General features: G+C 43.0%; 1 protein-coding gene across 2 annotated transcripts in view; it reads left to right on the top strand.

The window, feature by feature from the left end:
* The window catches only part of colec12 (collectin sub-family member 12), a 239,021-nt gene that overhangs the window by 151,181 nt on the left and 67,536 nt on the right, over window positions 1–20,304 (top strand). For both annotated transcript variants that reach the window (XM_041190038.1, XM_041190037.1), the window contains one exon: window positions 17,575–17,673. In XM_041190038.1, coding sequence (XP_041045972.1) covers window positions 17,575–17,673 — 99 coding nt within the window. The remainder of the gene's footprint in view (window positions 1–17,574; window positions 17,674–20,304) is intronic.

The following is a 20,304-nucleotide window of genomic DNA, read 5'->3' as shown; positions in this document are numbered from 1 at the left end:
GCACGTGATTACATTGGGCGAGCGTCCTAACGTCTTTGTGCACTTATGCAATATTTTAGTCGGCAGGCATGGGCTAAACTCAGAAGCACGTCCGACAACAATTAATCAGGCAATTAAGCCCATTGACAGAGCTTTAACGTTGCCTGTCCAACATTACGGTTGGCGGGCAGGCGAATCGGTCAAGGGTCTTTGCATTTATCAGGAAACATCATTCACAGGCAGGATGAGGTTTCCGTGATAAATTAAAATAAAAATAACTTTCTGTGGACAGCATTTTCATTACCTACATTTTCAGCCGACTGATTGTGAAGCTTCGACCCTTTTTTTCTGGTTTCTGTACCCTTTATTTTAGGTTGTTAATGTCTTCAGCTCCTTGAGGCAGCTCTCTGCCTTCAGAGAGCTTTCTGTCAGCGCCCACACTGACTTCAGCACTCGCCCTCCTCCCACCCACACCCTGGCAGCACTGAACCTTTCAGCATGCATCTCATGCTGGCTGGCCATTAATTGGCCAGGCAGCGTGAAATCACGGTCGGGGACCGATCACGGTTGGATGTCCGTTCCCCAGCCTCTCCCGGGCCGGCCAATCGTGTGTGCCCACTGAACTGAAAATCCTGCCCCTGGAGTACTGTGTACTGTATTGGTCACCTTATTTAAGGAAGGATGTAAATGCGTGGGAAGCAGTTCAGAGAAAGTTTACCAGACTAATACCTGGAATGGGCGAGTTGTCTTATGAGGAAAGGTTGGGTAGGCTAGACTTGTATCTGCTGGAGTTTAGAAGAGTAAGAGGCGATTTGATTGACACATATAAGATCCTGAGGAGTCTTGATGGGGCAGATGTGGAGAGGATGTTGCCTATTGTGGCAGAATCTAGAACTAGGGGTCACTGTTTAAAAATAAATGGGCTGCCCATTTAAAATGGAGATGAGGTGAAATTTTTTCTCTCAGAGGGTTGTGAGTCTTTGGAACTCTTGTCCTGAAAAGGTGGTGTAAGCAGAGTCTTTGAATATTTTTAAGGCAGAGGTAGATTGATTCTTGATTAACAAGAGGGTGAAAGGTTATCAGGGGTAAGTGGGATGCAGATTTTAGGTTACTATCAGATCAGCCATGATCTCATTAAATGGTGGAGAAGGCTTGAATGGCCTACTCCTGCTCCTTGTTCATATGTTTGTATGTTCATATGGAGGCCTAGATGGGGTGGAAGAGATTGGGGGTGGCAGGGGAAAGAAATAGATGCCGCAGGAGTCGTCAAATGGATGAGGTGGTGGGGAACGGAGGGTGGGAGGGAGCTGCATTGGCCGTGCTGGAGTGTGGGTGGCGGGAGCACGTTGCTGCTGGGTATAATACATGTGTGAATGGGCATGGGGTGTTGGAGAGGGGAAAGGGGCTCAGAAGGAGGGCTCCGTGGTGTCAGTGTATGAGTCCTGGAGGACAAACTCAGGGAATCAGTGATAGGAAAGGATGGCAAAGGTTAAAGTGGGCAGGGGGCATTGGGAGCTGCTAGGGTGGGAGGGTGAGGGTCCTGTGATGTTGGGTGAAAAGCCGCTGAGGGGTGTTGGAGGGGTGACGGAATGAGAAATGGATTCTGGGTGTCGGAAGAATGCGGTTGGGGGTGTGGCAGATGTACTGTGACAGGGGTGGGCTCTTTGGGAAGTTAGGGGAGTTTAACATTGAGAATGATCAGGGAGGGTTGAAGAGTGACCATAGGAGGTCAAAAGTGATTCCTGGGAAGGGGTCAGTTGTTATGGTAGGGAGGGTGTGTGATGGGGGGAGGGGAAAGGTATTCGGCTCAATGTGGACAGATGAGAGTGTGAATGGCAAAGGCTATGCAGGAGACTTCTTGCACATGGTTCACAAGGACCCTGGCAAAGACCTTTGCCTCTCTGCACATGCCTGACTCCGGGGGACATAGACCCAGCCTGGAGTGTCCCTGGGAAGATGGTGGGTGGTGAGGTGGTGTGGGCAGTGGGTGCGCACACAGAATTGGGACTATCACAAATAAACCACATCAAACACGATTAAAGTGCAAGTGCTCTATAATTACGAAAGTGTGATAAGTTTAACAATCAAAGTGCAACCACATGTGAAATCAAAACGTCATCATTTGTCTTTCCCTATCATTTCTTCTAAATGCTCCCCAACATCCGCAGCAGGGGTGGAGGCAGCCTGCTGACATGTTTGCCCTGTTGCCCCCTAGCACAGACCTCTATCACGAAGGAGAAAGTATTTGACAAACTAATGGGACTAAAGGCAGACAAGTCGCCAGAACCTGATGGCCTGAATCCAAGGGTTTTAAAAGGAAGTGGCTGCAGAGATAGTGGAGGCATTGGTCAAAATATTTCAGAACTCACTGGATTCCAGGAAGGTCCCAGCAGATTGGAAAACTGCTAATGTCACGCCCCTGTTCAAGAAGGGAATTGAGACAAAAAGCAGGAAACTAGAGGCCAGTTAGCCTAACATCTGTCGTTGGGAAAATGCTAGAGTCCATTATTAAGGAAGAAATAGCAGGATATTTAGAAAAGCTTAATACAATCAAACAGAGTCAACACAGTTTTGTGACCATGGGAAATCATGTTTGACAAATTTGCTAGAGTTCTTTGAGGATATAACAAGCAGAGTTGATAAAGGGGAACCGGTAGACGTAATGTGTTTGCATTTCCAGAAGGTATTCGATAAAGTGCCACATAAAAGGTTGTAGCACAAGATAAGAGCTCACAGCATTGGGGGTAATGTATTAGCATGGATTGAGGATTGGTTGACTCACAGAAGACAGAGAGTCAGGATTAATGGGTCCTTTTCAGGTTGGAAAAGATCAGTCCTAGGATCTCAGTTATTTACTATCTATATTAATGACTTGGAGGAGGGGGCAGAGTGTAATGTACCCAAATTTGCTGATGATACAAAAATAGGTGGGAGAGTATGTTGTGATGAGGACAGAAGGGATCTGCAAAGGGATATAGATAAGTTGAGTGAGTGGACAAAAACTTGGCAGATGGAGTTTAATGTAGGAAAGCGTGAGGTCATGCATTTTGGTAGGAAAAATCAAAAGGCAGACTATTATTTAAATGGAGAGAGACTCCAAATAAGTGCAGCACTGAGGGACCTGTGTGTTTTTGTGCATGAAACACAAAAAGCTAGCATGCAGGTACAGCAAGTAATTGAGAAGGCAAATGGAATTTTGGCCTGTATTGCTAAGGGGTTGGAGTTTAAAAATAAGGAAGTCTTGTTACCAACTGTAGAGGGTGTTGGTGAGGCTGCACCTGAAGTACTGTGTACAGTTTTGGTCCCCGTATTTAAGAAAAGATATACTGGCATTGGAGGCAGTTCAAAAGAGATTCACTAGGTGGATCCCTGGGTTGAAGGGGTTGATTTATCAAGAACAGCTAAACAGGTTAGGCCTTTATTCATTAGAGTTTAGAAGAATGAGGGGTGATCTTATTTGAAAGCTACAAGATGAGGAGACTTGACAGGGTAGATATTGAGAAGATGTTTCAACTAGTGGGGGAATCTCGAACTAGTGGACATTGTTACAGAATAAGAGGATACTCATTTAAAACTGAGATGGGAAGGAATTTCTTCTTTCAGAGGGTAGTGAATGTCTGGAATTCTCTACCCTAGAGAGTTGTGGAGGCTAGATCACTGAAAGTATTTAAAGAGGAGGTAGATAGATTTTTGAAATAATGGGAGTTGAGGGCTATGAGGAGCTGCCTGGAAAGAGAAGCTGAGGCCTGAGGCTGATCAGCCATAATCTTACTGAATGGTGGAGCAGACTTGAGGAGCCGAAAGTTCTACTCCTGCTCCTAATTCTTACCCAAGGCCTGGAAAACCCTTGCTTACTTTGGAGCTACACAGGAGCTGTTGTTACAGAGAACAAGGCTGAAGGGGTCACAGGCAAGGGGGATTCGGAAGAGCCAGACTCCCTTAGTGGAGGTCCCAGGATGTCCAACTGCTGCTTCTCCTCCTTCAGGGTACCCAAAGGCCCCTGCCTGACTCCTTGAGGGGAAGGGGCACCTGGAGGGAGTGTGCGGTGCCCCATCCCCCTCTCATGTAGCCACTGTGAAAGCTCACCCATGGCTGCAGCAATGGAGTGCAGGTCTGCACGAATCTCCAGCAGAACCTGCTGGGCTAGGTTCCCCATGGAGTCTTCCACCCTCCCTATAGAGACCTCCAAATGTGCACAGGTCAGCACCACTTCATCAGGGAGCAGCCAGACAGACACCTCTGCCTTGTGTGCCACTCTGTTGATGGCCTCTGTCGCCTCTGTCTGATGTTCTCCTGCCTCTTGCTGCCTCATCAGCATCTTGTGGGCGACCGATTACCGAGACGCCTCATCCAGCTCAGACGTCGCAGATGCCTCTACCCCAGCAGTGATCTGAGTGCTGGCAATCTTGGCTGACCTTACCTTTTCCTGTTGTGGACACGTGTCTGCGCAGTGACCACCAGAATGTGAGACCCTTCCTAAGCTAGATCTAAGACCCTCTGAGGTGTGTGTCTCTGCCCTTGTGAAGGGTGCAGGTGGCTGCTGTGATGCCTCTACAGGTGCATTTCATTCCTCCACAACATCCTTGGTCCTCTCTGGGCTTCTCTGAGTGCTGGACAGGGCTTCTTCATCTTCTTCAGGCCTTGCTCCCTTCCTGCTGGCACCTGTAAGTGAGAGAGGAGAGAATAAGCGACCGGATGAGCTGTCAAAATCCTGGAACTCCCTTCCGAGCAGCACTGTGGGTGTTCCTACACCACATGGACTGCAGCAGTTCAAGAAGGCAGCTCACCACCACCTTCTCAAGGGCAACTAGGAATGGGCAATAAGTGCTGGCCTAGCCAGCGAAGCCCACATCCCATGAAGGAATGAAAAAAAGGAAATAGGAACGTAGAAGTGGTAGGGACAGTATAATTAGGGGGATAGATACTGTTCTCTGCAACCGTGAGCATGAGTCCCAAAGGCTGTGTTGCCTGCCCGGTGCCAGAGTTAAGGACATCACCTCAGGGCTGGAGAGGAACTTGGAGTGGGAGGGGAGGGATCCAGTTATCATTGTCCACGTTGGTACCAACGACAGTGATAGGACTAAAAAGGAGGTTCTGCTGAAAGAATTTGAACAATTAAGAGCTAAATCAAAAAGCAGAACCTCCAAGGTAATAATCTTGGGATTACTACCTGAGCCATTGGCAAACTGGCATAGGGTAAATAGAGTCAAGGAGTTAAATGCATAGCTCAAAGACTGGTGTGGAAGGAATGGGTCTCAGTTCATGGGGTCCTGGCACTAGCACTGGGGTAGAAGGGAGCTGTTTCAATGGGATGGGCTTCATTTGAGCCACGCTGGGACCAATGTCCTGGCGAAACAAATAACTAGGGCTTGTAGAGAGCGCTTTAAACTAAATGGGGGACAGAAGGGTTCTGGAGAGGGGATACGTAGGCTTACAAAACAAAAGGATATGGCAACATTGCAGTGCAGCTATTTAGGTAATGATTCCCCGAGTGTGACTGGAAGGGACTGAGTGTACAAACATAAAAACGCAACAGCAAAAAGGGTCAAAGGGGAAAAAAATGGTGAAAAGGCAACATTAATGGCTCTTTACTTAAATGCATGCAGTATTCAAAACAAGATAAATGAATTAACTGCACAAATAGAGATTAATCGGTATGATCTTATAGCCATTAAGGAGACATGGTTACGAGGAGGTCAAAACTGGGAACTAAATATTCAGGCGCATGTGACTTTTTGAAAGGACAGGTAGGATGGAAAGGATGGTGGGATAGCTTTGTTAGTACAAGATGCAACAAGTTTGATAGCAAGAAATGATCTTGGATCGCAAGATGTAGAATCCATATAGGTGGAGGTAAGATATAACAAGGGGGAGAAGACACTGGTGGGAGTAGTCTATAGGCCCCCTCAGAGTAGCTATACTGTAGGACAGGGAATAAATCAGGAGATAATGAGGGCATGTAAAAAAGGCAGTACATTAATCATGGGTGACTTTAATCTTCATGTAGATTGGGAAAATCAAATTGGCAGAGGTAGCCATGAGCAAAAATTCATAGAGTCTATTCGGCACAGTTTCTTAGAAAAATATTTTGTGAATCCAACCAGGGATCAGGCTATTTTGGATCAGATAATGTGTAATGAGGCAGTTTTAATAAATGATCTCAGAGTAAAAGATCCCCTAGGAAACAGTGAACATAAATTGGTAGAATTTAGCACTGAGTTTAAGAGTGAGAAACTTGGGTTGGAAACAACTGTGATAAACTTAAATAAGGGTAATTACAAGGAATGAGGGCAGAGTTGGCTGGAGTGGACTGGAAAAGGAGTTTAGCAGGAAAGAAGGTTGATGGATAATGGCAGACATTTAAAAAAACAGTTCCTGACTTGGAACAAAGATATATCCTAGTGAGAAAGCAGGATTCTAGGAAGGGAATAAACCAACCATGGTTAACCAAGGAAGTTAAGGATGGTATCAAATTGAAAGAAGAAGCATACAATGTGGCAAAGATTAGTGGTAAGCCAGAGGATTGGGAAAGTTTTAAAAACTAACAAAAGATGACCAAAAGAATAATAAAGAGGGAGAAAATAAACTTTGAGGGTAAACGAGCAAGTAATATAAAAACAGACAGTAAGCGTTTCTTTAAAGATATAAAAAGGAAGAGAGAGGGTAAAGTGAACATAAGCCCCTTAGAGAATAAGGCTGGGGAAATAATAATGGGAACTAGGAAATAGCAGAAGAGTTGAATAAATACTTTGCATTAATCTTCACGGTAGAAGACACTAATGGCATTCTAAAAATACTAAATAATCAAGGGGCAAAAGGGCAGGGAGGAAATAAATACAATAATTATCACTGGAGAAAAAGTACTAGGGAAGCTATTGGGCTAAAGGCTGATAAGTGCCCTGGAATGATGGGTTGCATCCTAATATATTAAAGGAAGTAGTTACAGAGATATTGGATGCACATGTAGTAATTTTCAAGAATCCTTAGATTCTGGAAAAGTCCCAGAGGATTGGAAAACTGCCATTCAAAACTGTTATTCAACAAGGGTGGGAGACAAAAGACAGGTAACTATAGGCCAGTTAGCTTAACATCTGTCATTGGGAAAATGTTAGAGTTTATTATAAAGAATGTAATAGCAGAGATATTTAGAATTGCATAATATAATCAAGTAGAGTCAGCATGGCTTCATGAAGGGGAAATCATGCCTGACAAATTTATTAGAATTCCTTGAGGAGGTACCGAGCAGGTTAGATAAAGGGCACCAGTAGATGTAATATATTTTTGGATTTCCAAAAGGCATTCGATAAGGTACCGCACATAAGGCTACTTAATAAGATAAGAGCCCATGGTGTTGGGGGTAGTATATTAGCATGGATAGAGGATTGGCTAACTAATAGAAGACAGAGGGTTGGGGTAAAGGGGGCATTTTCAGGATGGCAACCTATAACTAGTGGAGTGCCACAGTGATCAGTTCTGTGGCCACAATTACTTACAATATAAATGACTTGGATGAGGGAAGTGAATGTACTATCGCCAAGTTTGCGGATGACACAAAAATAGGTGAGAAGACAAATGATGAGGGTGACACAAAGAGTCCACAGAGGCATATAGGCCGGTTAAGTGAGTGGGCAAAAACTTGGCAGATGGAATATAATGTGAGAAAATGTGAGGTTATGCACTTTGGCAGGAAGAATAGAGGAGTTGAATGTTATTTAAATGGAGAAAGACTGCAGAAAGCTGCAACCCAGAGGGATTTGGTAGGGATTTTTTATGCTAAACTCCTCATGCATGAATCACAAAAAGCTAGCATACAAGTTCAGCAGGTAATAGGGAAGGCAAATGGAATGTTGGTCTTTATTTCAAAGGCAATGGAGTATAAAAATAGGGAAGCCTTGTTAAAACTATACAAGGAACTAGTTAGACCACACCTAAATACTATGAACAATTTTGTTCCCCTTATCTAAGGAAAGATATACTGGTATTGGAGGCAGTCCACAAAAAGTTCTCCAGGTTGATCCCGGGTATGGAGGGGTTTTCTAATGAGGAGAGGTTGAGTCGGTTGGGTCTGTACTCATTGGAGTTTAGAAGAATGAGAGGTGACTTTATTGAAACATATAAGATTCTTAGGGGGCTTGACAGGGTAGATGCTGAGAGGTTGATTCCTCTTGTGGGAGAGCCTAGGACCAGAGGGCATAATCTCAGAGTAACGGGTCGTCCATTTAAGACAGAGATGATGAGGAATTTCTCTTCTCAGAGGGTAGTGAATCTGTGGAATTTTTTTACCTCAGAGGGCTGTAGAGGCTGGGTCATTAAGTATATTCAAGACTGCGATAGATTGATTTTTAATCAGTAAGGGAATCAAGGGTTATAGGGAAAAGGCAGGAAAGTGGAGTTGAAGATTATCAGATCAGCCAGGATCTCATTGAATGGTGCAGACTCAATGGGTCAAATAGTCTACTTTTGCTCCTATGTCTTATGGTCTTATGGTACCCTGCATGCCAACCTATGCCCCTCTATCTACCCCAATATTCCTCTTACCCTTGATCCCAACCTGTGCCACGCTATGCACATCATAGCCCTTTATAACCCCGATGGCAACTTAGTGCTAACTCATGCCAACCCATGCTCACCAACCACCTTTTGTCCTTGAACCCCCCATGTCAACTCACCCAGTATCCATCATGGGCAGATCTCAGGACCCATGCTGAGATGAAATAAACTTCTAAGTGTGTTTTGATGACTTCAATATTTAAAAAAAAAACCCTTCATAAAAACCCATTCACTATATTTACAGTCCTTCAAGTGCTCAATCCCCTATGAAAATAAATATTTCATTCAAATTTTTAATCCCTTATAAAAACAAGTATTTGTTTTCATGGCTCCATATCAAATAACCATTTGAAGCTGTCAATCAAGCTGTGAACTGTCAGGCATCCCGCTGTGGTAACGATAGTTTCTAGAATCAGTCATGCAGCACAAATCATATAGTGATATCTGTTAAGCTTATGACAAGAGACAGAGTGAAATATCAAGCATTGATTTTTTTTTTAAAACTGCAAACTTTTTTAACTTAAAGGCTAGGAGATTTAAATGCCGTGAGAGTTTGACAGTTCCAGTGGGCCTACCCATTTTTATACACATGCATATCTTCGTTATACAATCCCAAAGGGCATTTGACTGTTCCCAAAGGACAGCTGACCTCTACCAAAGGTGTCACTGGACCTACCAAAAGGGTACCTCTCCAAAAGGGTACCCTATCTCGCCAAAGCACCCAGCAGCTTCAGACCTCCTCCTGAAGGTTCTAAAGCACACAAGCTGTGCTTTGGGCATCCCAGTTGTGAAAGTTGAATATGTTTGAAGGCAGCTGCACTTTTACATATGCAGCCGTGTCCATGAACCATGGATGTGCAAAGTAGAATGCTCAAAAAGTACACCCCCCCCCTCCCCCACCCCCCATCCCACAGCAAAAATAGTGGGTACCAGGTTCTATGATAGGTGCCAGGTTCTGGGGTGGAACTTCTGGAATTTGGTCTACGGTACCATTTTGACTAAGCTGAAAATACTTTTCGTATCCAGAAAGATTCAGGCCTTGGTCTCCCTCTACAAGTTGAAGTATTTCCTCTATCTCTATCAATCCCTTCCATAATTTTAAAGACTTCTATCAGGTCACCCCTCAGCCTTCTCTTCTCTAGCCTATTCAATCTTTCTTGATAGCTATAACCTCATAGTTCTGGCACCATCCTTGTAAGTTGATTTTTCACCTTCACCAGTGCCTCTATATCCTTTTTATATAAGGACAAGAACTATGCACTTTACTCCAAATGTGGCCCAACTAACAACATCTCTACTTTTCAATTATATTTCTTTGGAAATGGACCAGTGTGCTTTGTTTGCTTTTTTAAATTGCCTTATTCACCTGTGTCATTAGTTCTAGTGATTTGTGTGTTTATAATCCTAGATCTCTCTATTCCTCTACACCCACTTAGACACTTACCTTTCGAATAGACCACCATATACTTACCTACATTTAAATTAATTTGCCAATTACCCACCCATCTACAAGCTTATTAATGTTTTCCTGTTTTTTGTCGCAATCTCCCTCTATATTAACTATACCCCCCAGTTTGATGTCATCTGCATATTTTGAAACTGAGGTTGTGATTTCTGAGTCCAAATTGTTAGTGTACATGGTGAACAACAGTGTTCCCAGCACCAAATATTAATTATTAACATTCCTAATTTTTAATTGGAGGTGGTTTTGGCTCATCCAATCTCAGTTTTCTGTCTTGTAGCCAGCTTAAATGCTGTTCATTCTGATACTTTTCCCCTGACTTCACATAATCTGACCATAGTCCTGAGTCTATGTGGTACCTTATTGAAGATCTTTTGAAAATTCAAATGTGTTACATCTACAATGAAATTATTCCTGTTACTTCTGATTTTCGTAGCCCCCATTCTGTTTGCATGTGGCACATATTTCCTGGAGACAAATAGATGGATGTAGGAAACTCCCATCTGAAACAGGTAAGAGGATTTATATGGCATGCAGGAGTAATGTTTTAATGCCACACGTGTGAATTTGCAGGGATTTTGTTAGCAGTTGTCTGAAAGGAAGAGCACCCAGAAAAACTGGGCATTCCATTTTGAAGAGCTGGATATTCAGACCTGTTGCCCCCTAATCAGTGTATCTGAATAGGGGGCAGCCAGCAACTCCCTGGGTCCTCAGGCAAGTACAACATCCTGGCCTTTGGTACAGTTAGATCAGCATTACAGTGGTAGAGGTGATTTAGCTGTTCTTTTGGCACCTCTACCAGGCTAGTTGGGAGTTATGTTGATGCAGGCTTTGCAAAGCCTCACAACTTCCTAGCTCTGATTTAGAAAGAGTACCAACTTGGAAGCTGTAGTGCTGCCTTGCGCCCAGCTAGTCTGTTAAATCAGCTGACCCTAGAAATCAAATAGCTGGGCTTAATGGAGCTCGAGTCAGCTACGTTCAAAAAAACACACTGCCCTACTCATGCTGGAGGAAGGGGGAAGAAATCAACACTAATTATCTTAAATTCAGAATGAGACTTGCTGTAAGGCATAAAATGCTGTTGCTCCCAGAATCTTCCTCTGTAAGCACTGGAACACCAGATCACAGTCTGCAAGCCTGCCAGAAGCTTTCTTTTAAATCAGACTAACTTTCCAACAGTTTCAATCATTGCACTTTTGGCCACTGCTGCAATTACAAGTCAGAGTATCAGCATTATTATTTTGTTTCCCTCTTCTGTACCAGTGAATGGAATGTTCCAGTTTACGAGGCACCTACCACAAAACAGAAAATCACATGGCATTTTTGAAATGTTTCCTTTGCCACCAAATGAGGACACCTGGATGAGGACATCTAACATCTGTTTCCATTTTGTAACAGAGAAATGCCAAATGTGTGAGCTATTACAGGAACAGCAACCTTCCAGTACACAGACTGTTAGTTCTGGACTACTGTCAGCTCTCCTTCATGTTTTTTTGCAGGACTATTGGCATCTCTAGAGTTCTGCCACACAGTAGGAAAACTAAGTCCTGCGAGAGCTGGGCTTTTGGAGAGAAAAAAAAGAAATGATTTTCTGGAATAGAGCTGCAATGGACCTATTACTGTTGTTATGATCTCCATGGCTCACCGACATGTTTCAAAGAAAAAATAAATAAATCAGGCTGAATAGCTGGGTCTGAAGCACAGGTGGTCGAGAATATAATAAAGTAATAATCTGTGGCGGGCAAGAAACACGTGTCAGCTTGTTGGAAGAAAAATTATTTCAGTTAAATGATATCCTGCACTATGAAATTCAAAAATAATATCACTAACTTCAATAATATTGCAGCCACAATCTGCACTTGCAGTTATTTAGTGAGAAATAAAATCAGAACTATGTTGAAAAAAATTAAGACCTGTAGTTTACCTATTTTTATTTTGGGGTAGGAAAATATAAATTATCATTGTAAAATGGAAATTCAACCAAAGCACTAATAACATTGGTCACAGCAAACTATTTTTGCAATACTACTTATTCATTCAATATTTGTCTGTTTTTTTTAGACAATTAAACCATTCTCCTTAGAATTATTTCCATATTGAGTTTACTTCTTCAGTTCTCTGCCTGAAGGCAGGTTCTTGGTGAATTTTGCTGAACCACGGCAAAATGCCATGTTTTTTTTTTAACTATGAGTAGGCTGAGGCAAGCCCTGAGTTGACCGTGACAAGGATTGAACCCTGTGCTGTTGGTGCTAATCTGATACATGCACTAGCCAACTGAGCTAACTAGCCTCCCATTGAGTTTACAACATCATTTTTAATCATCAGACTGAATGTATTTTGGCTAAGCATTACCATCAGGCCCATACATGTTTGCTTCATTTCTTCTAGGACTCCTTGCCAAACCACACCCTTCCTTCGCCCCCTCAAGGATCCTTACTCACTACAGGAAATTTGTCAAAAATTCCTGTCCATGCCTCAACCAATCATTTAAGCCCCAGGAGGTCCCAAGTTGTTGGTTGTTATCCAGAATGTTTCCTTCCTTCTTGCTGCAATGCCATAGTTTTCCAAAGATGATTTTAAAACATTTCTGAAGGTTTACAAGAAGCCAGTCCTCAACGCCACCTCGAGAACTCTATTCCGCAAGTTGATCTTTCTCTTACAAAAATAAAACTTCCACTCATCCAAACTTATTGCCTGCTTTGTCACTTTAAATACATAGTCCCAAGTTCTATCCAGCCCCATCATCTCAAACAATGCATACACTTGTACTTTATTCATGCCCTAAATAGCATTAAAAATCTGAATTAAATACTCTCCAAGTCTGCATTTCTTCAGCAATTCCAAACCTAAAACACAAAGTCTATCTCTTTAGCTCATTACACTTCAGCCAAACCATTTTCATTACCCTTCTTGGCACCTTCCCTAGAATCACAATATCCTCGTTATTGCAAAGGGACCAAAAAGATACACCTTGGCAAAGACAGAATCTTCATTGCTGGGGGAGGATTGTGGGGAGGCAGGTGTGGGCTGGAGTTGAACCAGCTGACCTGGAAATATGTTTGGGGCAGCCACAGGGGCTGCTGGGTGTGAAACCAGGCTGTTTAAAAGGTATGCACTGTGCTGTGGGACTTCAAAATAAAAACACAAAGGCCTGCCAGCCCACACCCCTCAAAACCCCTCAGCCTCCAAACACTCCCCTATCCAATTCATGCAACCCCTCTTCAGAGCCCAGATATCCATTACGCTTGTTGAAACACCTGAGCTTCAGGAAAACATTGCTTGATTGTTCAGGATCTCTGATCTCTGTTGTCAATTTCACTATGTTTATTTACATAAGGTTAAGTGGTTTCAAGGGTTTGTGGTTTTTGTTACTGATATTTTAAAGGGCCTGGATGATGGATGCCTTTGCTGCCTTATAAGTGAAAAGACCTTTTTTAACACAGTAGAAAGTTATAAGTGAATTACTTTTTTAAAGCTTTTTCACACATCCTATTGTCACCATTAAGCTCATTGGTTCTATACAGTGTTTAGTGGTTCAATGGGCATGTAAGTGCCATAGTCTGGCATTGAGGGCATGGGAGGCCATGGGGATATGGTGGAAGGGCATAGTTTGGCAGAGGGGAGGGGCTGTAGGGGTTGGGTGGAAGGGCAGAGCTTGGCATAAGGGGCCATAGAAGGTGATGGTAGGACAGAGCTTGGCATAGGGGGCAAAAGGGGCCATGGCTGGCAGGTGGGGGAATAGCTTAGCATGGGTGGGGGGGGTGCTTGAGGAAGACATTTTTAACCCACCTCTTAAAGGGTCTCCTCACGCAGACTAGGGTTCACAACTCCTCTGAGGGAACTGTGAACCATGACTCTTTAGAAACCTGGCCTGACTCCGTGAAAATTGTGGAGGAGTAGGACATGCCTGTCTCTGCAATGGAACTGGCCAGGTCGGGAGTGCCGGGTGCAGGATTTTGACAAGAATCAGCCCGCACCCTTAAAAGGCACTCCCAAAAATCAGACAGCCTGAGAATGGGGTCAGGAATCTTGGAATCGGGACCCACCTGCCATTTCTAAAGGGCTCCCGAGTCATCTTGACTCAGCGAAAATCCAGGCGCTAGTGTACTAAGTGTAGCAATCTATAATCCATCAAAAAAAAGACATCTGATTTAATGGAAAAGGTTTTCTGTTTATGACCAGCCACATCTCTTATCTCTGCCTTACCTATGTAAGCTCACTCCCTGTGCCCATTTCCTTGTGTATTTTGATTGCTACTGTTCCTAGTTCCATAAAAATAGAAACTGGCCTGGACTTGGCTCCGGGACTTCTCTTCTGTAGCCTACTGTAGGCTGTCTTGGGGGCCGAGATTTATCAGCCCATGAGAGGTATGTTGCCTGTTTGGTGCACCACAGCTCACTACTTTTATTCAAATAAGCCCAAGACAGAACTTCAAGCTGGCATTGCATTGACTAGGCACCTATTTGAGAGTCTAATTTCTCCCATAGGGTATCTGGCATTCCCCTGCTGTCATCTATATTCTGTCCAAGTTACCCTACAATATTCTCCAAATAAATTTTCTCTATTATCTTGAACAATTTTCCCATTATTTTCAATAGGCTCAACTGCCCTCTTTCCTAGATTCATTTTAGCTGACCAAATACTTCTTCTGCCTGAAGAACATAGAAATGAATGGGCAAGTCCTAAGACTAGTAAGAAATTTGTACTGGAACCAGAGCTTTTATAAGAATGAAAAAGACAATGTTAGATGAAATATAAATTAAACAAAGAAGTACATCAGAGTTGTGTTTTATCACCAAGCTTATTTAATTTTTATGCTGAAGTTATATTTAGAAGAATTGAATACCTTGAAGTGATAAGTATTAGTTGTAGAACCATAAGAAATCTTCAATACACAGACAACACAGTGTTGATGGCTGAGACTAAAGAGCGATTACAACAGATCCTAGATGAAGTTAATGCTGGTAAAGAATTTAGTATGAAAATGAATGTAAAGAAAACCAAAATAATGGTCATTCGTAAGAAGTCCACAAAACCAAAAGTCAATCTTCAATTGACGAAACCAATATAGGACAAGTGGATAAATTTGTCTACCTCAGTCACATCATTACGGGAGATGCTAAGCACGACTTTGAAGTGATCAGAAGAACTGAAATAGCAAGAGGTGTTTTCAACAAAACAAATTTGATTCAAACAACAAATAGCCTGTGTACTAGAAAACATTTACTCAAATGTTATGTATGGTAAACACTTCTCTATGGCTGTGAAACCTGGACTGTAGGCAATGAAATGATCAAAAGACTCAAAGCCTTTAAAGTGTGACTATATAAAAGAATGCTTAGAATATCTTGAAATAAGAGAGTAAACAATGAAAATGTCCCCGGGAGAATGAAATCTAGAAGAGACATGATAAACATCATCAAGGGCCGAAAATGTAATTATTTTGGCCATCTAATAAGGTGTGGCAATATATACAGAACACTACTTGAAGGCGACATCAATAGTAAAAGGAGCCAAGGAAAACCAAGAGCAGAATTTTACATCCCGCAGGCAGGCACGTGCCCAACCAGATCAGGTGTAAAATAATGCGCGATAACATCGGGCGAGCGTCCAGACGTCATTGCACACTCACACAATGTTTTGGTCAGTGGGCGCGTGCGAGAGTCGGCAGCGGCCTGCTGATAATTAAGAGCTATTAAGGGGGGCCAGTTAAGAGACATCTTTTGCTGCCCGTCCAACCTTGCAGTTGGCGGGTGGGCAAATCAGCCAGGCGGCATTTGCACTTTTCAGGAAACCTCATCCACGGGCGCGATGAGGTTTCCGACATTAATTTTTAAAAAAACGTTTTGACATAATTTTTATTATGTATGTATTCATGTGAGTGAGTCCTACGTGGGGACATTATTTTCAGAATTTCCAAATCTTTATTTTTGATTTTAAAATTCTTTGGCTCTCTGAGGCAGCTCTCTGCCTTCAGGGAGCTTTCACTGCGCGCTCCCCTGCGCCTGCACAGACTTCAGCACTCGCCCTCCTCCCGCCCTCACCCTGGCAACGCAGAGCCTTTCAGTGCATGTTTCTTGCTGGCTGGCCATTATTTGGCCAGCCAGCATGAAATCGTGGTCGGGGGTCAGTCGTGTATGGCGGAGCATTTCCTGGGCCTGACCACCGCGCCCACCCAAAATTCCTGCCCCAAGAGTTTTTCATCAAGCAACATTAAGCAATATGCAAACATGAACTATTATGACCAGGAGCAGCTGGAACAACATTGCATCTAACCAGAAAGGGAAGAAATATTTCTTTTGTTAATTTATTTTTATAATTGTCTCTGTCCAAGTGCAATCAAATACATTTTCTTTGAATGTAAGATGAGTAATTTCCTTGGAGCTGCTCCTGCTCCATTGCCAAAACTTTACTGTAAAATGTTATGGTTCTGATAAGTCAGATCTGTCAACTTGTAAGTCTTTCAAATCTCTGTAATTGAGAAACACAGATAATGGCCAGGATCTTTAGATCGGCGAGTGAGGGGGTGGTTGATGCAGGATGACATCGGGCAGAACCCCCAACATCTCCCCACGTCATCTCCATTTTCAGGTCAGCAGGGGTGCAGCCAAATCATCTGTGCACCCACCGACCTGTCAATGGCCTATTGAGGCCATTTAAAAAGTAATTGAGATACTTAATGGACCTGCCCATCCAACCTTAAGTTTGGCGGGCAGGCCGGGAGCCCAGGTGGGCTTCAGAAAAAGCATGAAACCTCATCCACAGGTGGGATGAGGTTTCATGAGGGTATTTAAACTTTTAATAAATGCTTGCTTTAAAGTGATGGACACTTTATGACAGTGTCACATGAGGGGACATGTCAAGGAAATTTTATTTTTGCCCCTTCACCATTTTTAAATTTGGCCCCGATCTCCCTGAGGCAGCAATTAGCCTCAGAGAGATGAGTGCACTTTTTCTTGCGCATGTGTGAAAGAGCGCACTCTCGGTTGAGGGAATCCCCCTGCCCCCACAGGGAGCACATAGCGCTTCCTGGAGGACATCACGCTGGGCGGGCCTTAATTGGCCTGCCCACGTAAAATGGCGCTGTGCCTCCGATCGGAGGCGCACCCGCCCACGCCTGTTCCTGCACTTCCCCCCAACAGGGGGAAATTCTTCCCAATGTTAAGGGCCTAAATTATGACTGAAAAGAGTAGAAGGGAAGTTAAGATAAATCAAGAAATATGGTTTAGGTAATATCAAGCCTAGATTTTAGGAATGTGTAACTTATTATAGAAGGAAAGAGAAGGTAACTAGTTCCATAGCTTTTAGGCCTAACACCAAGAATGTGTTACAGCCATTGGACTACGTCTCTCAGATGTTGCAGATAATGTGTTTCCTGTTAATTGAGTGACAGAAAGATGCTGGTTTTGGAAGTCACAGAGAAACATTTGAGCTGTTCACTGCTTTGACTTGTTAGAGATTCATAAGGTAAGGAGCTGAGTGAGGGATGGAATAAACAAAATACAAAGACATTTGATGAGGGTAATACTGTGCTTGTTATGATGTGACACATTTCCTCATTCCGTCTCCCTTGATTGTTCCAGTTGTACAGAGAATGGACACTGTGACCGAAGGAATGGAAACGTCACAAAAAAGTTACACAGAAAAACTAACAGCAGTTGAGACTGACCTGAAGAAATTAGGTAAACTTTACAACTTTTTTTTGTACCAAGAAGAAAAATAAGTTGAACATTCAATCAATTGTAGTGAATGATATTCCTGTGTCAAAATTAAATGAAGTCCAGAAATTACCCTGGGCACTATTAACATGCTGAATGTAAAGCATATGCCTTGCCTTTACCTGCTTATTTTTAAACAGAGTTGACAGTGTATTTAAAAGAACATCTTGAAGTGATAAGTATTGGTTGTAGAACCATAAGCAATTATTCATAGATACACAGACAACGCAACGTTGATGGCTAAGACTAAAGAGCAATTACAACCGATCCTGGATGAAGTTAAAGCCTCTTTTAAAATACAAAGGTATAAAACATTTTATGTTAATATCAGAAGCAGTAACTTCTAAGGTTAAAGATCTGTTTTACAACAAATAATGGATATCCAGAATAATTTCTGTTTTCATGACCCACCCAACTGTATGTTGAACTGGCACAATTATAGTATTATTTGACTTTCTTTCTAGAGTGTGATCAAAAGTGAAAGGTTGTTGTGGACATACGGCTATCCCAAAGTCCATGGTGGCAGTGAAAATCTTGTATTAAAGTTATGAGCTTATAACTTTAATAAGCGACAGTCTTTGGTGCTATTAGTGCTAGCAAAGTTTCTGTATACAAAATGAGCAAATACATATTGGTGCTATGGTAGACAGACCATCTGAAAGAATTTTGGCGCGAGAAACTATGTGTTCACTGCAGTGTAACGTCGAACATGAAAAGCACTATCAAAAAGATATATTTTTCAAGTAAATATAAGCTGTGGCCCATTGTATCATTTTTAATCATTGTTTGTGTCTTCAGCTCTCTACGATGACTATATTTGCCACCAATGATCTGCTACATGTTCCCACGTCAGCAGAGGTATAACTACAGGTAAACTGGAAAAAATACCAGAAAATATACAGCCCAATTTTAACCTCCCTCCACTCCACCAACCTGGCACCTGAAGAAAAACAGAATGTCCATTACCAATTTTACTCAAGGCTTTCAGGAGACCTGTGAGCTGCCCAAAGCAGACAGATGACAGCCTCAAAGTTTGCAAAATCAGGGTCCTATGACCAAGTAGAATCTCAAAATGTTTTTAATGTGCAATTATTTGATTCCCTGAGTGCCAAACCTGCGGCAGGAAATCTAGTGACAAGGAGTTCTGGGGACAGAAAAGGCCCCAGAGGTCAAGTTTCTTTAATTTTTGAAGATTTCCCTGAAGACCAGGAATAGCAGGAGTGCTGCCTCCCAGGCCCATAAGGAAAGTGTGGGCCTCCCCTGCCCTAGGACTCCCCCACTCCCCTGATCAGGATTTTCTTTGGCCCACTTCCTGCCAGTGACTTCCTGCCACCCAAACTCCCTCCAGTAATGGCCCTGGTCAAGTTTGCATGAGAGCCTCATTTCAAAAATGGAAGTGAGGCCCTGATGTTTCATGCGCCCAAGGGAACATTTCCCAGCATGAAGTTAGTGCTGGGGAAAGGGGGAATTGACAGCAGAGGCCAATGCTGGAAAGATAAGGCAAGGTTGGAGCTGGGAAGACCCAAGAACTGCTTGCTTGCCCTTGATGAGTACAGCCTGCTCTGCCTGGCTAAAAGGAATCCTCCAAGGTTAAATTTAGATTCCTATTATGGCCTCTCATAGCTACTCTGCTGACGACTCCCACCGAGACTGGTTTGGGTTTGGCCCCATTCTGGTCACCTGCATTTAAGTAAAATATGGCGTAATTTACATCATCAACCCATAACTTTTCAAATGCACCATCTGCCTGGAGCGAGGCTCTCCCTAGTCTACTTTCAAGTTAGTTAGGATGACAGAGGGAGCATGTTAGGATACAATATGACCCTCTGTCATTTTAACCCATGCACAGGCATCATTGCCTTTGGGTGATGGGGGAAGTGGAGGTTAAAATCAGCCTCTATGTCTTTGCTGATTTCTTATTTCCATTTTGTGTGTGAGTTTAGTGCTGGGAACTGATGAACAGAGCACACATAGGTAAGGAAAACAGAGTTAGCCTTTTGAATCAAATATTACCTTTCTTCATGAAGAAGGGTCATATTCGACCCAAAACATTAACACTGTTTCTCTCTCCGCAGATGCTGCCAGACCTGCTGAGCATTTCCAGCACTTTCTCTTTTTATTTCAGATTTCCAGCATCCGCAGTATTTTGCTTTAATACACATAGGCCAGGATTAGACTGAAGAGGTGAGACAGCAAGTCCAATAAAAAGATTATGCTGTAGGCATAGTCACAATCATAGTTGGAGGTATGGTGCCAGGAGGCAGGAAAGAAAGCAAGTAGACTGGGGCTGGACCAAGACTTGATGACAACAGGAATTGAAGGATGGTGTCAGCAACAATCAAGAGGGGGGGACGAACAATGCAACGGAAGGGACTAGGCAACAGAACGGAAGCAAGCAGTAAAGTAAGCAGGACAGGGAACAGGCAGCTGAGGTTGAAGGATGGTGGCAGGGGTTGTGAGACATCTTCATGTCATGTAGCTCACCCTTTGCATATCTTCAGTGCTGTAAAAAAAAAATTGCTCGGTCTTATGCCGGGAGCTAGTTAAGAAAGAGTATCTTGAGTTGAGATTGGGGTCAAGTTCAAGGATTGGTAG

The sequence above is a fragment of the Carcharodon carcharias genome, chromosome 6, assembly GCF_017639515.1.
Source record: "Carcharodon carcharias isolate sCarCar2 chromosome 6, sCarCar2.pri, whole genome shotgun sequence".
Classification (NCBI taxonomy): Eukaryota; Metazoa; Chordata; class Chondrichthyes; order Lamniformes; family Lamnidae; genus Carcharodon; species Carcharodon carcharias.
The sequence above is the reverse complement of the archived record's forward strand: the minus strand, read 5'-3'. Positions and strand labels throughout refer to the sequence as shown.